At 65.0% G+C, this 14,389-nt stretch overlaps 5 protein-coding genes across 5 annotated transcripts in view; 3 read left to right on the top strand and 2 right to left on the bottom strand.

The window, feature by feature from the left end:
* Nucleotides 1-939, top strand: part of EMIHUDRAFT_98406 (hypothetical protein) — a gene marked incomplete at both ends in the record, with an annotated part of 2,629 nt that extends 1,690 nt beyond the window's left edge. The window contains 4 exons of the mRNA XM_005787747.1: nt 104-154; nt 224-271; nt 399-506; nt 652-939. Of these exons, the coding sequence (XP_005787804.1) occupies nt 104-154; nt 224-271; nt 399-506; nt 652-939 (495 nt within the window). The remainder of the gene's footprint in view (nt 1-103; nt 155-223; nt 272-398; nt 507-651) is intronic.
* Nucleotides 940-1,309: 370 nt separating this feature from the next.
* Nucleotides 1,310-1,915, bottom strand: EMIHUDRAFT_201423 (hypothetical protein; the record flags this gene model as incomplete). Its single annotated transcript, XM_005787748.1, has 1 exon — nt 1,310-1,915. The coding sequence occupies one exon, from the start codon at nt 1,913-1,915 to the stop codon at nt 1,310-1,312; it is 606 nt and encodes a 201-aa protein (XP_005787805.1).
* A 372-nt stretch (nt 1,916-2,287) lies between these two features.
* Nucleotides 2,288-3,202, top strand: EMIHUDRAFT_201424 (hypothetical protein; the record flags this gene model as incomplete). Its single annotated transcript, XM_005787749.1, has 2 exons — nt 2,288-2,974; nt 3,071-3,202. The coding sequence occupies 2 exons, from the start codon at nt 2,288-2,290 to the stop codon at nt 3,200-3,202; spliced, it is 819 nt and encodes a 272-aa protein (XP_005787806.1).
* Nucleotides 3,203-4,552: 1,350 nt separating this feature from the next.
* EMIHUDRAFT_415073 (hypothetical protein) lies at nt 4,553-6,941 on the bottom strand. The gene is made up of 9 exons (XM_005787750.1): nt 6,495-6,941; nt 6,155-6,345; nt 5,837-5,885; nt 5,476-5,527; nt 5,352-5,401; nt 5,106-5,201; nt 4,986-5,042; nt 4,833-4,915; nt 4,553-4,753 (listed from the first exon to the last, which is right to left on the bottom strand). Exons 1-9 carry the CDS (start codon nt 6,645-6,647, stop codon nt 4,654-4,656), a joined length of 831 nt encoding a protein of 276 aa, XP_005787807.1. The 5' UTR covers nt 6,648-6,941; the 3' UTR covers nt 4,553-4,653.
* A 5,525-nt stretch (nt 6,942-12,466) lies between these two features.
* The window catches only part of EMIHUDRAFT_462425 (hypothetical protein), a 3,423-nt gene continuing 1,500 nt past the window's right edge, over nt 12,467-14,389 (top strand). The window contains exons 1-5 of the mRNA XM_005787751.1: nt 12,467-13,156; nt 13,406-13,470; nt 13,624-13,761; nt 13,836-13,944; nt 14,015-14,168. Of these exons, the coding sequence (XP_005787808.1) occupies nt 12,472-13,156; nt 13,406-13,470; nt 13,624-13,761; nt 13,836-13,944; nt 14,015-14,168 (1,151 nt within the window). The 5' untranslated portion in view covers nt 12,467-12,471. The remainder of the gene's footprint in view (nt 13,157-13,405; nt 13,471-13,623; nt 13,762-13,835; nt 13,945-14,014; nt 14,169-14,389) is intronic.

Below are 14,389 nucleotides of genomic sequence, written 5' to 3' on the forward strand. Positions count from 1 at the left end.
GGCGAGGGGAGAGAGCACGGGCGCGTGAGGGCCCGGAGAGTGCCTCCGAGGGCGTGAGGAGGGGCAGGCGAGAGAGGCTGACGTCTCGGGGGGCGTGCTGCAGGCGGAGAACATGAGCCCGCCAAACACCTTCTACCTCTTCACGCTCCTCTCGGTGCGGGGAGGAGCCGCGCCGCCGCACGGCGCACGCACAACCGCCCACGCCGCCTCTCTCTGCCGGCAGGTGCTCTGGAGCCTGCCCCTCACCCTCGGCCTCGAGGCGCGCGGCGCGGTCGCCGCTTGGTGCGGTGCGGCCCCCAGCCGACAGGCGTCCGCCTCGCTGCTCAGCCTGATCGCGCAGTCGGGGCGCCTCGCGTCGCCCCTCTCTCGCGTCGCTGGCCGCGACCGGCCGCCCACAGGCGCGTGTCTGCTCTAGGCTGCTCTTCACAGCCTACACCGAGGTGCAGTTCCAGGCCCTCGACTCGGTCAGCCCGGTCACGCACGCGGTTGGCAACACGATGCGGCGGGTGCCCGCGTCACGCCCCGCGCCACCGCCGGACTCATCTCTCCGCGCTTCGCCGCGCCGCGCCGCGCCTCGCCTCGCCGCACATGCCTCGCACATGCCCCGCCGCCTCCCGTCACGCCTCCCGTCACGCCTCCCCCCCCTCCCAGGTGGTCATCATGCTCGTCTGCATCGCCGTCTTCCGCACGCCCGTCTCCCTCCTGGGCGGCGTCGGCTCAGCGATCGCCATCGCGGGCTCGTATGCCTACGCGGCGGCCAAGACAGCCGAGAAGCTGCAGGCCGGGGCGGCGGCCGCAGCCGAGAGGGCGGCGGGGGAGGGCGAGGGGGCAGGCGAGGCGGCCGGGGCAGCCCCCGGTCGCGGTGTGGGAGGGGGGCGGGTGGACCATCCGCTGCTGCCGCTGCTGAGGGCGCTCGGCCGGACGGGCCTCTGCGGCTGAGAGAGGGCTTGGCTTAGAGAGGGCTTCGCGCCGGGGACGCGTGGGCTTGGCCCGATAACACATGTCTCTGTGCGCCGGTACTGCGCAGTGTTCGCATGTCGACTGGGGAACGGCTCGAGAGGTTGCTCTTTCTCACTGTCTCGACGTCGATCTCTCGCGCACTCTCAGAGACTCTGTCTATCTCTGCGATGTCGCGAAAAAAAACGGCGCGCACATGCATGTCGGTTATATGACACGCCTCGTTCATGAACTGACCGTAATCGCATGGGTACTAGCACACGTAAACCAGACAGTGCTCCTAATAAGCACTCTCGATTATCCTCAATCTCTGTTCGGTGTGCGCTGTGTCTGTTGCACTCCAAATACCATCTCAGTTCTCAGGCCATGCCTTCACAATTCCACGAGGCAGCGCGGCGTCAGAGGTGTCCGCCCTCGTCGGAGCTACGCCGGCGCCCTCGACCGGGACCATGCCGCAGAAGACCGAGTTGGCTGCGGTCCGCTTCATGGACCGTCCAAACTTGCCGTCCATCGATTCGAGCTTGGTGGCCTGCTTTGTCGAGACGCTCGCCTCGGCGGCCGTGTCGTCCGTCGTCGGGTCTGCGATGTCAGGCGTGGCCTCGACGGGAATCATGCCGCAAAAGACGCTGTTTGCAGCTGTCCGCGACTTGGACCGAGCAAAATCGTTGAGGCACTGCGAACTGACGTGCTTCGTCGGCGAGCTGACGCTCAGCGAAGCCGGCGAGGGCTCGCTCGGTGAAGCCGTCGGGCTAGTTGGCACGACCTTGCCGACAAAGTTGTTTGATCGCATCATACCGCAGAATTCACTGTTTGACTGGCTCCGCGCCTTGGACCGCGCAAAGGTGCCATCAATCGACTCGAGAAGAGCAGCTGGTGGCACAACACGCGCTGTGGCACTGGCAGTCGGCCAGCGCGCGGGGACAAGCGCGTAGGCAGCAAGGCTGAGGGTGGCAAGCATCGGGTTCAGAGAGAGTGATTCGCACGAAGCGATTCGCATAATTCACAGATTTTTTTGAGAGCGCCTTTTTTATTATCGCCGCCAGTCTCGGATCCCGAAGCGAGAAGACGCGCGCAACTGTGCGGTGAGAGAACGCGCGCTCAAGGACGCTATCGCGAAAGCGCCGCCGCCTACATCGCGACAAGAAATCTCTCTGCCATCGCGTCGCGTCGTTTATAGATTGATTTGCAGCCTTGTGTGTGAAAGAAAAACCCATGCTCCCGAGATACATCCATGCCTCTGCTCGTGTTCACGGCCATTGCCCTGGCCGCCCGCGGCGCGCCCCACCGCCCGCAGCTATGCTCCACGCTCAGGCGGGCGGCACAGCCAACTATGCTGCACGCAACGGACCCCAGCCTGCTCGACGTGAGCGCCGTCGTAGCGCATGCTCAAGTGCTCATTAATGCACAAGTGGCCTCCCTGGCAAACCTGCAAACGTCTGGCATCTACTCGCACGCGGCGTCCTCGCCCTTCTGCTCCATGCTCGGCGTCTGCCCGCCGCCGCCTCCGCTCTGCTCGGCGTTTGGCATCGGCTGCCCCGCTCAACATAGCGGGCACCCCGACCTGGCGAGCGCTCTTTCCTCGGCGTACCACGGGGCCCTCGAGCAGCACTACTACTCGACGACGGCGGCGCAGGCCTTTGCGCTCGTCGGTGCGGGCGACGCGCTGTCTCAGGCGATCGAGAGGCGCGGCGGCGGAGGAGGAGAGTACGACCCGGCGAGGACGGTGCGGATGGCGGTCCTCGGACTGCTGATCGGCGGGCTGGGCACCGCTTGCTGGCTGCGCCACCTCGAGGCGGCGCTGCCCGGGCACGACTCTGCGGCGAGGGTCCTCCAAAAGGCGGCGCTCGACGCGTGTGTCTGGGCGCCGTTGGCAAACAGCGGGTACCTCGTCCTCACGCCGCTGCTCGAGGGGAGGAGGCCGGAGGAGGTTGCGTCGATGGTGCGTGCCCGCTTCGTGCCGGTGATGCGGACCGAGCTCTGCACCTTCTTCCCCTACAACCTCGTCTCCTTCTCGGCGGTGCGGAGGCGTAGCCGAGATGCCGCCGAGCAGCAGCGTCCTCCCCCCCCCTTCTCGGCGGTGCTGCTCTCTGTTGACGCCTCGGGTTGCGAGCAGGTGCCGCCGCTGCTGCGCCCCTTCTCCACCGGCTTCGTCTCGATGTGCTTCGCCGTCTACATCTCGTGGATCACGCACAGGCGAGAGGCCATGACTACGCGCGAGCAGCAGCAGGCGGAGGCCACGGGGTGAACGGTGGAGAGGCGCAGCTCAGAGGCGCCGGCTCTCGCGTCGCGGAGACGCCGGAGATACGACGCTGCGCCAGAGATTGAGCGCGCCCTACGTAGCGCGCGCCCCGCCTGGCGGGCCTCGTACAATCATGCACTTAGGTGAGAAATGGATGAGACACACCACATGGATGTTGACAGGATCGGATCCGATTGCTCCTCTCTGCGTTAGGGCCATCTTACATGCACTGACTTACTCTGGCGCGGCCGGCCCCCCCCAGTGCGCATGCCTGTGCGGGAGCAGCCTCTTCAGCGCCTGGGCGACACATGAATGTCCGCATGTTTCTTCTGGTTCTGCCCTTTTTCAATTCTCGTTTTGTCTTTTGATTTTTTGTGTGCGGAGGTGCGGCGGCGCCGGCGCCGGCGGTTGAAGATGAAGTCGCATACGAAGTAACTTTTGCATGGCATGCCGTGTAGGCTGTAGCGAGAGAAGCGAGACGCGGGAGTGGCAATAAGCAATACAATCATGTAAGAGGGACGGCGATGCGCATGTAACCGATAGAACCTCACGTAGAGCCGTAAGAGAAACTTGAGTATAATCGGCACCGCGGGCGCGCGGCCCGCGGCAAACCGGCATGCGCGATATGCGGAGGCCCGGGAGGGGGGCACGCTCCTGGGACACACATGTAACATGTAGACATATGGGCGCGCACTAACGGCCTCAGGGACGGCGTCAGCGGTACGCGGGAGCGGCCGCGCTCCTCTACGAACCCAGCCTGCGGCTGTCGACGTAGACCGCCTTGATTGGCTCCATCGCCTTGATGAGCTCCTCGTCCGAGCGCTCGGCGAGCACGGGCCACCGGTCGCGTATCGCTGGCCAGAGCTCGTCAGGAACGGGCAGCGCACGCTCGCTGCGGAGCATGACAAAATAGGTCATCGGGAGAGGAGGGTAGCCGTCATTGAAGAGCGACTTTGGTGCGTCCTCGCGGATGGTGAAGCGGTCGGCGTAGGACGGTGCGTCGGCCAAATTGGGGTAGAGCCGTCCGGGAGCCTCGTCGCTAACGCTGGCCTCCTTGAGCGCCGCCAGCTCTGCCGTCGATAAGTCACACGGGTTCGCAACGTCGCCAATGATCTCGTCGACAGTCTCCTTTTTGAAGAGCGAGTCGAGAAAGCCGAGACGGACAGCTGCGCGCGCGGGCGCCGCCGTGAATGCGGCGCGAGGGCCGGTCGGCGCAAGCGCGGTGACGAAGAGAGCGACCCCGACAATCATTGCAGCCCGGAACCTGGTCGCCACGGTGCGCTTCTGTAGCTCCCTGGTCCTGGCGCCCAGGGGGCCGGTTGATGACGCACTCCAGCCGGCTGTTTTTCTTCCTTTCCGGCCTGATCACGACGCAAGCATTACCGTCACACATCCACCTCAGTGAGATAAACTCGCCCTCCAGAGCAGACTGGCGCAAGGCGACACGCGGCCGGGGCTCAAAGCAGAATCTTGTACTTCTCTGACGGCGGCACGTGGTTGACGACCACTTTGCCGTCGAGCGAGAGGGAGGCGAAGATCCACGCGTCGGCGGCGGACCTGCTCGGATCGGCGTGCGGCGTGTCGAGGCGCGCGTGTGCGGCGGTGCGACGCACAGTCTCCTTCTCGGACGGCGCACCAGACGGCTCCAAAGACGGACTGCTCGTGGTCGGTGTATGGCCGCACGATGCCGTCCGCCTCGACCTCGGACGGGTCGGCCTCCTGTTCACGGCTGCAGCGTGTGAAGAGGGCCGGATCGCGGCGCGGCTGTCCGGAGCGGCAGCGCCCTCTCCTCGTAGTCGAGGCTGGGCGGCGCAGACGAGATCGCGGCGGCGCGCCACAGCTTGACCTGGCTCTTAATTAAATGAATGGAATGAATTACTTTAATTAATTAGCCGCGCCACAGCTTGACCTGGCTGTCGGTGCCGCACGAGAGGAGGAGCTGGTCGTGGAAGCGGTTGTACGTCGCGGAGGTGACCCAGTGGGCGTGCGCGAGCAGCGAGAGCACCTGCGCGCGCAACGGGCGAGGGCGGGCCTCTCTCGGCATCGCGACGCCCTCCACGGCGGCGATGCTTGAGGCGGCGTCGCGTGAGGAAGCGTGGCGTGCGGCGGCGCGGCGGAGTGGACAGCGCGTGTGCCGTGAGACGGGACAAGGCACCGGCGTGAGCGGCTTGCGCAAGTCCCAGACCTTGACGTGGTAGTCGTCGCCTGCCGTGGACGTGTCGTGGACGAGTCAGTGGCGTGTCGCGGCCTGGCGGAAGGCGCGCCTGCGTGCTGCTCGCCAGAGGAGAGGAGCGTGTTTGGCTTGTTCGGGTTGTAGTCGAGACCGCGCACCTGCGGGGGGCGGGCCGCTGATCACCACGCCGCTGATCACCCCGCTGCTCACCACTCCGCTGCTCGCCACGCCGCTGCTCACCACGCCGCTGCTCACCACGCCGCTGCCCCGCTGCCGGCGAGGCGGGCGGCGACCCCGCTGCCGGGACGCGGCAGCGCGGGGCAGAGTGCCGAGTCTACGGGCTGGGGTGCTGGGGTGCTGGGGTGCTGGGGTGCCACGAGGGGGTGCTGGGGGCGGTGGTGGTTGCTGTGGCTGAGGTGGTCGCTCTGGCTGAGCTGTGGCTGTGGTGGCTGGCGGTGCTTCGGCGCCGGCTGCTCGTGCGCGTCTGCGACGGCGACGGCGCTCTTCATGGAGCGCCTAGAGGGAGGTTCCGACGAGGGTCAGGGGTCGAGGGTCAGGGGTCGGGCTCCCCGCAGAGGGTAGCTGCAGCTCGGCGTGTCGAGCGTGAGCAGGTCCGGCTATCTCTCGGAGGCTGTCTCTCGGCTATCTCTCGGCCATCTCTCGACCATCTCTCGGCCATCTCTCGGCCATCTCTAGACTATCTCTCAGCTATCTCTCGGCCATCTCTCGGCTATCTCTCGGCCATCTCTCGGCCATCTCTCGGCTATCTCTCGGCTATCTCTCGCGTGTCGAGCGTGAGCAGGTCCGACTCGCAGGCGAGAGCGAGGGCGTGCGCGTGGTGCGGGTCCCACCGGCCGCAGCCGAAGGAACCCTCCTCGCGCGGCGACGGCGCGGCGCCGCTCTCGCTCGCGGACGAGGCCGCGGCTGCGTGCGAAAGGCTCCACAGCCGGACGGTGCCGCGGTGGAGCGAGGCGACCTGTGGCGAGGGGCGTGCGGTTGGGCGGCGGCGGGGTGAGTTGGACGGGGCGGAGGTCCGACTCCATCGCAGCTACTCTGCCGCAGCTGCTCCACCGCAGCTTCTCTGCCGCTCCGCTTCTACTCTCCGGCGGCTAGCCCCGCCGCCGCCTGCTCGGGCAGCACCGGGTTCCACAGCACGTCGACCGAGTCGCCGAGCGCGCAAGGGCCGCCGAGCTGCAGCAGCTCGGCCAGCGGCGCCGGCGCGGGGGCGCCGCGGTGGCCCGCCTCGGGCGCCGCCTCCCGCTCCGCCAGCCTGTCCATGCGGTAGAGGCTCGTCCGCTGCTCGGCGCCGTCCGACGATGTGGCGAGCACCAGCTGGACGTGCTCGGGCGCGGGGCAGCAGGCGACGCCCCAGACCTCGTGCGGCAGTGCGTACACGAGCGGGCACCACACCTCGTTCGTGTCCTCGTTGAACTCGACCACGTGCAGCTCGTTCTGCCCGCGCAGCACCAACGTCGCCGCGACAAACGTGTTCCGGTCCGTATCACCCTCAAGGGCGGCTATGCAGCGCGCCTGCTTCTTGAGATCATAGGAGGCGGTCCCGGTCTCGAAGGGCAGCCTGTGGCGCGAGGGGCGCGCAGTGAGCGGTGAGCCGGAGGAGCTGCAGAGTGTGCGAAGCGCGCATGTTGTGTTTGCGAGAGCGAAAAGAATTAAATCGTACCTTTGGATCTCCGTCCTGTGGACCTTGCAGCGAGAATCGGCGAGAGACTGCGAAGAGAGATAGGAAGAGGCAGACTCCCTAGGGTGGGCGACGGATAGCGCACCACACACCGCTCTGTGTCTTGATTTGCCAACAACATACCTAAAACACACCTCTCCTTAAAATCCCTGTGTGGTGGCGGCGTGCCGTCCTCCCATCCCTCCCTTGGGTTGTCTGTTTTCTTTCTTTCTTTTTTCCTGTCGAGCTGTTCTTGCCGCACGTCTCTTCCTGTCTTGCGGAATCGACGCTCGATTCGTGCGTGCCCTCTTTCTTTTCCCCCCGTACCTGTTGCCGATCCCAGCAGCACTCGGATTCGAGAGAGAGATTTTCGGTGTGTGGTTTTTTTGCTGGCCGGGTATCATGCCGGGGTAGGTAGGGTAGGGTCTCGGCCCTCCCGTCGGGTTTTTCCCTCTCTCACGCCGGAATTTTCACAGCAGAAAAAGAATTTTCCGCTTAAATCACGATGTCAACCCTCCCCAAGTCGTTGATCTGGTGCTTGTAGGGCTTGAGAGTGGCCTGCCATGTCACAGGAAGGACTGTGGTTGCAGGATAGTACCACCAGCCATCACTTTAGTTGGTATAGTACCCCACCTTCACCCATCCCGTGATTTCTTTTTTAGTTTCCCATAAGTAAGGTAGGTAGGTAGGTAGGTAGGTAGGGGCAGGGCAGGGGCCGGTTAGGTTTTTGCAGAATTTCAGCATGATACCCGGCCAAGCAAAATCCAAAAAACTACACCCCGGAGATTTTTAGCCATTTGTTTGAGAGAGAGAGATTTTTATTAACCAATTCTTAACCAATTCTTCTCTTTGTTTGTCGGATTCGACGGGCCAAGCTCGGCTGGGCGGAGGTGGAGGCAGCCATCAGGGTTCCGGCTCCCAGCCAGATAGGGGGTCTGTTGCCACTGAGTCGCGCCAAAACGCCCTACCTACCTACCTATTGCGGGCGCCAACCGCCAGGCTCCGTGCCCCACCTACCTACCTATTCGCTATTGCGGGGCCGCCGGGGGGCCGCGCAGCGAAGCGAAAAATACCCGTCCCGAGTTCTGTGAATAGGCGCCGCCTCCGCACCCGTCTCGGCTGGCGTCCCAGCCGCAGGCGACACGTCTGGCATGGCCCCGTTCGCGGCTAAACGCGCGCGTCTCCCGCGCGCGAGACGCGCTTTTTTTACACCCCCCCCAGGGTTCCAACTTTTTCCGGGGTATGGTATGGTAGGGTCGCGCATGCCAGCTCAAGACCATACCCCCCCGCCTGCTGGCAGACCTGCTTGGGGGTATGGTAGGGCTAGTCTTGGGCGGGCAGGACCATACCCCCTACCCCTTTGGTACGACATACCATACCCCGGAAAAAGTTGGAACCCTGGGCCGGCCGTCGCTCGGCCCAACCTCGGGCGCGAAGCCTTCTCGCGCCTCACCACCCCGCCTCTCGCCGCGGCGCGATGTGCGCCTCGCCCAGGACGCCTCCCGAGCTGAACATACCTCCGGCGTCGGCCTTCCGGGCCGCCCCTCGGCCGTCTCGCGCGGCCTCCTCCCCGGACGTGCGCGAAGGGGAGGGCCGCAAGCGCCGCAACTCGACGCCCGACGTGCTCAGCTCCAACATGCTGATCGCGTACTTCCAGCGCTTCTCTGCCGTCGCCGTCATCTCGTCGGTGGTGCTGGCCCTGCTCGCAGTCATGCCCACCATCATCCTCTGCGTGCACGGGCTCGTCCTCCATCTCGGAGGCTGCCCCGACGGTAAGCGCGACGAGACGCTCACCGGGTGCGGGCTCCTGCCGACGGGCTTCGCCTCGACGGGCACCATCTCGTGCGTCGCGTCGAGCTTCGACACGCCGCAGGGCCGCGTCTTCTTCGGCTGCATGCTCCTCTCCTCCATCACCCTCTTCATCTCGCAGTTTCCGTTTTGGCTGCCCCGCCGGCCCGTCTGGCGCCTCCGCCAGCCCGCGAGCAGCCACCCCTGGCTCGACGAGATGGAGGGGCGGAACCGCTTCATCTGGCTCTTCGCCGGCTCGCTCTTCATGGCGGTCGTGAGCATGGTCAACGTGCCGCACGACCGGCTGCTCGGCTACAACATCGTCCCCTCCGCGATCCACATGGGAGGCTTCCTGTCCGGGATCGGGGTGCCGCCCCCCCCCCCCCCCCCGGCCGCCCTCCCTCTCGCGGCGCGTCGCCTCCTCACCCCCTCACCCCCTCACTCCCTCCCCCCTCCCCCCGGGCAGGTGCTTCTCTTCATGGAGTTTTACCACCTCCACTTTGTCGAGCTCGCCTTCCTCCGCTGGCGAGAGATGGCCGAGAGATGGCCGAGATGAAGCCGAGATGAAGCCGAGATACAGCCGAGCTCGCCCTCCTCCGCTGGCGAACTCCCCTTCCCCGCCCACGGCCCGCCGCAGCCGCTCTCTCGGACCGCCCCTTGCACCGAGCTCCTAGGCCGCCCTACCGGCTCTGGCGCGGCGCCGAGCTGCCCGCGTGGGTCGAGCGGGGCGGGCAGAACCCGCGCGAGCTCGGCGAGCTGAAGTGGGACCAGCGCTGGCGGTGCGCGCTCTGGACCGCCGGGATGGGCTCGTGCGCTGCGCTTGTCGCGCTGCAGACGCCGCTCGCGCTCGCAGCCTCCTTCGACAGCGTGCACTTCTTGATAGCCTGCGGCTCCGTCTTCGCCGAGGGGATGGTCGGGCTCTGCGTCTACGGCGGCCTCTTCGTCCTCGCGGTGTGGCGGCTGCAGGTCGTGCGCAGGGCCGAGGGGCGGCGGTCGCCCCACTATGAGGACCGGGCGGAGGACGAGCTGCCAGCCGCGCAGCTCTCCTCCCCGCACCGCATGTCGTCCGAGTCGCTGCGCGCTCTCGCGAGCCAGCGAAGGAACAAGGTCGACTAGCCCGGTTGTCGTGTCGCCGTGCAGGCTGGTTGGCGGAGCAGTCGCGGCTCGCATTAGTTTGGGGAGCCCCTGCGCGGGAGAACAACGAAAAAGTGCTTTTGTGGCACTCTGTGCCGTCGTTTAATACTCTACTAACTTTTGATCTGTGCGTTTCTGTGTGTTTGTCACAGTTGTATATTCGCATTTGTCGCGGAGCGAACATACGTCAAATGTCTCGGACAACGCTCCACAACCCCAGTCACACCCAAAGAGGCCAACAGTCAACCCCCGAGTCGCCGCCCGAGAGCTCGGCACTGATTGATGCACAGTCTGCGCGCACAGAGCTAGATGTAGAACGCACGGGCGGGGTTCCTTTTTACCCATCTCCTAGTAGACGTCAGTTTTCTTTATTTAGCTCACAACTCTCCGAATCTCGACCCGCGGTCGGCTCGGGGAGGCGGGAGCTCGGTCGCTCGCGCATCTCACGTCATCTCGCGGCACGCGGGTCGTCGGCCCCCCGCTAGCAGGTGCTCGGACAGCCGTGACATAGAACCGTGGCTTGAAGTCGACCGCGTCGCTTCACGCTTCGAGCTGCCCAAAAAGGGGGCTCCGACGAGTCGCCTCCCGAGCGAGGTCCACCTCCACCGGCACCTCCTCGAGCCCTGAGTAGAAAGAGAGCGGCTCAGGCGCCTACGGGCAACGGGCGCCGATCATGGACATGGTACAGCCAATCGTGACCGAATCATGTTTGGCCTCACCTTTCCGTCATTGGACGCGGGAGCGGGCTGACACCTACACACACCACGGAAAGGCAGGGCTCAGCTTCGTCACTCTTCGCTGGCTGCTCGATCAACGAGCATTATGCACGGTCTCTCAACAGCCACCCAGCTCTCTGGAAGAGGAATTGGGGACGACTCTGGCGCTGCAGTGGGAGAGTATTCGGAGGTTAGGAGCTTGTCCGTTGGCTCTAGCACTTGCTTTGAGGGCTCGCTCCGATCCTCGATGAACCAGGCCTTGGATCTAGCTGCGCTGCCGTCGATGTTCCAAAGATACGTAGCGACAGCAAGCACCAGCGCACCGACACCCACAAGCAACGTGGTGGAGAGATCCTCGTCCGCTTCATGTTCGGCCGCGGTGCTGCTCTCGTTTGAATTTGCGTCCAAAGCTGACAAATTGTGATGTGCATTATGATGCGCACGATGAGGCACTGCTCCAAGCACGGTGGCAGTGAGGGGATGGAGGCTATGCCGCAGAAGAGCAGAGAGCGTAGAGGTAGACGCTGCAAGTTCGGCACGCAGGTGCTGCAGAAAGAGTACCGCCCGTCTCCGCGCCCGTGCGAGGTACGCAATGAAGGCGCGCGGCAGCAATGCGTTCCTCATCGGCGGCGTGGCCGAAGCCAGTCCAAACTTCCAAACGCGGCCCGTGATTAACCACGAGTCACATGTTTTCTGGGCACTGAGCACTGGGAAGGGTCGATTCCGCATGGTAGAGCTCTACGGGACCCCTCGATCGTCTCGCCCTCCCTCGCTGGTGTGTTCATTGGGGGGGGGGGGGGGTCATAAGCTCAAACAAACACGGCGCAGGATCAAGCGAGGATTGATTCGAGGTGGACGCTGCTGAGAAGCAGTGTCGTCCCCCCTCTCCATCGTCTCACTGGGAGACGGGGGTGATGGCGGTGTGACCGATCGAGCTACCAAGAGGAGCTTGTTCAGCAGGATCCGGGATAGTCCGATGCACTACCTCACTCTGGGCCTGAGACGCTGAGACCATCAACGACAGCATCCCCTGTCACCCCTTCCTCCGGATTTGCGTGGGGTCGAACCCGACCCCGGGATGGGCGCAAGCCCATTATTTTGAGTCACGTCAGGTCACGTGTCCTTTCACCTGTGAGAGGAAGCGGAGGGTGTGTGCCCTACTTTCGCCTCCATATGTTTTCTCTTAATGATATAAAAGATCATGGATGATGGGGTAAACTCGCGCAAGAGGAAAGCGTTGGACAGGAAAGGAAAGAATCTTACACGATCTACTTGCAGTCACCCAAGTCCCCAGTTCTGGTCGAGAGTACACGATCTGGTCGAGAGGGGTAGGTGACCTGGGCCTCTCGGAACGGGCGGTGCAAGCGTGCGTCCAGATCGGCGTGTCACGCGCCAACGATGCTCACGGCGACGCTAATCCCTTCCCCAAGCGCCCTCGCCGCCACGCCCCACGCGGGAACGAGGCGAGTTCATTATTTTTTTTCAGTGTATTTTTCTCTCTCTCAGTTAAGCATTTACGTACATTCCCGGAGGAGGACTGCTGACGGGGTTTGGGAGGGTAAGAAGATGAAAACTTCTAGGAAAGGGTTGGGGTCCAGCCCCGGGTTTGGGGTAGGGGGTATAGGGGGTAAGGGAGTCGGTCCCCACTGGGACGTCCGTTACACGCCCAAATCAGGGGGCAGGGGGGTAGGGTATAAAGAAAGAAAGAAAACAGACACCCCAAGGGAGGGATGGGAGGACTTCACTGTGCTATTTTATTCGCGAGCGGTTTTCTTCCCCTTCTTGCCCGATGAGTGCGCTGGTCTTCATCGCGAGCTGCTGGGCTGCGCCACCCCGGCCGCGCCTGCACCGCCCCGTGCCGATCCACGCTGCCGTATCGACTGCACCGACTGGCCGGCGCGTCGTGCTCGGATTTGCTCGCTCCGCCGCCGTCACTGCCGCTGGCGCTGCACTTGCAAGCGGTTGTGGCGCTCGAGCGGCTGGCGCTGCTGGCGCGGCGGATGCGACGGCTGAGTGGTACGTGGGTGCGGAGTCGGCCACCGTGCTGCGGTGGGTCGATAAGGACACTATCCCACCCGGCGCGGCGACGGCCATGGAGGCGTTCTACACGCTCGAGTTCACGACGTACCTATCTCGCTTCCTGCTCAACTTTGACGCCGACTGCGCGGCGTGGTGGGAGACGCGGATGGCGGCGATTCCCGCGAACCTCCCGCCGGACAAGCAGACTTCGCGGCGCAACGCCGCCTTTGGTGCCTTCTCTGCGTCGGTCGAGTACGGTCTGCGCCGCTACCCGGGCGCGAGCGGGCCAAAGGCTCTGCTCCGCTCGCTGGAGCGGCAGCACGGCTCGGACCCGGAGGCGTGCCGGCACCTGGCGCTCGCATTCACCTTCCTCGACGAGCGCTCCCAGCCGCGCGACGATATCGCCCGCCTCGTCCGCCGCGTGACTGCGGGAGAGAGCGGCGCGACCGGCACTGGTGTGCAGCAGAGACGAGCTGAGACGTGGGCGGGATCAGCCGAGGTTTATCCGAGGAGTGGCCGATGCTAAGCCGAGATGCAGTCGATCCAGAGCGGCAGCGGCTTGTCCGCCCCGCCCCAGCGGACTGCCCCACGAGCCTTCTCCTTCCTTCTCCTTCCTGGAGCCGTCTCTTCCCTTCTCTTCCCCGCTGCCGCAGCCTTCTTCTTCTCGTCGCCCTAGCCCTGCCCTTCTCCCCTTGCGGCTGCAGGCGGCTCGGTCACCGCGATTGTGCCTCCCGCCTTCTCGCCCGGCCTGCCAGACTACTTGTGGCAGGTCCCCGCCGCCGGGTAGAAGTCATTCGGAGACCCATTCGGAGCATTCGGAGACCGACTCGGGCCCGCAGCAGATGCAGATGCAGCAGCAGATGCAGCAGATGCAGATGCAGCAGCAGCTCGCGGCTTCAGCCAGACCGCCTTGCGGTCGCAGGACCCCACCGCGCTGCTCCCGTCGACGCAGCTGCCGGTGCGGACGCGCAGCGGACTGTACGAAGTGCGCGGGCTCGCGCCCTTCCTGCTCGACGGCAGGCCAACTCTCGCGCCGCCGCCCGCCGCCGGCCAGCGAATCGCGCGAGCCGGCCGTCCTCGGGCCGCGCCCTCGGCAAGGCGTTTGCCTGATCTCCGTCGGAGCGGCGGCTTTAGGCTCGCACGACTGTCTTCGGGCCGCGCGGTGACGTGGCGGGCGAGGAGCGGGCGCTGCGGCTGGCCGACTTTGCGCTCTTCGCCCTCGCCGGCTGCGCGGGCTGCGCCGGCACCGCTCTCCGCCCACCCCCCTTCTTTTCGGCCCCCCTTTCCTGTCCACACCTCGGCGGCACCTCTAGGCACCCACTCCGCCGTGATCCCGCTGGACGTGGTCAAGACACGGCTGCAGACGGCGCCAGGAAGGTACGCCACCCTCCAGGCCGCCTTCGGGGACATCTTGCGCGAGGAAGGGGCGGAGGGGTTGCTGCTCGGGGCGGCGCCGACGCTGCTAGGGTCTGTGTCGACCCCCCCCTCGCTCCCTATTTAATGGACGGGATTGGGCTCATATCACGCGCAGAACACTCAGATCCCTGTTAGGCACGTTCCCTCCGCGCTTGGGCTGTATTGCACTAACCCCCCTTTCACACCCCGCCGGCTGCCCCCTCATACCCGGTAAAGTATCGTGTTGGGTCCCATTCTCCTGAGAGACTGTGCATAATACTACCATTTTGCCC

This window comes from Emiliania huxleyi (genome assembly GCF_000372725.1).
Source record: "Emiliania huxleyi CCMP1516 chromosome Unknown EMIHUscaffold_14, whole genome shotgun sequence".
NCBI lineage: Eukaryota > Haptophyta > Isochrysidales > Noelaerhabdaceae > Emiliania > Emiliania huxleyi.

Excerpts from the sequence above, each read along its gene's own strand:
- EMIHUDRAFT_415073 (XM_005787750.1), bottom strand. The coding sequence starts at position 6,647 with ATGGACAGGCTGGCGGAGCGGGAGGCGGCGCCCGAGGCGGGCCACCGC. Across the intron at positions 6,346-6,494 it reads ACCCGGTGCTGCCCGAGCAG|GTCGCCTCGCTCCACCGCGG; the intron begins GCGGCGGCGGGG and ends CCCTCGCCACAG. Across the intron at positions 5,528-5,836 it reads CAGACGCGCACGAGCAGCCG|GTGCGCGGTCTCGACTACAA; the intron begins GCGCCGAAGCAC and ends CGCCCCCCGCAG.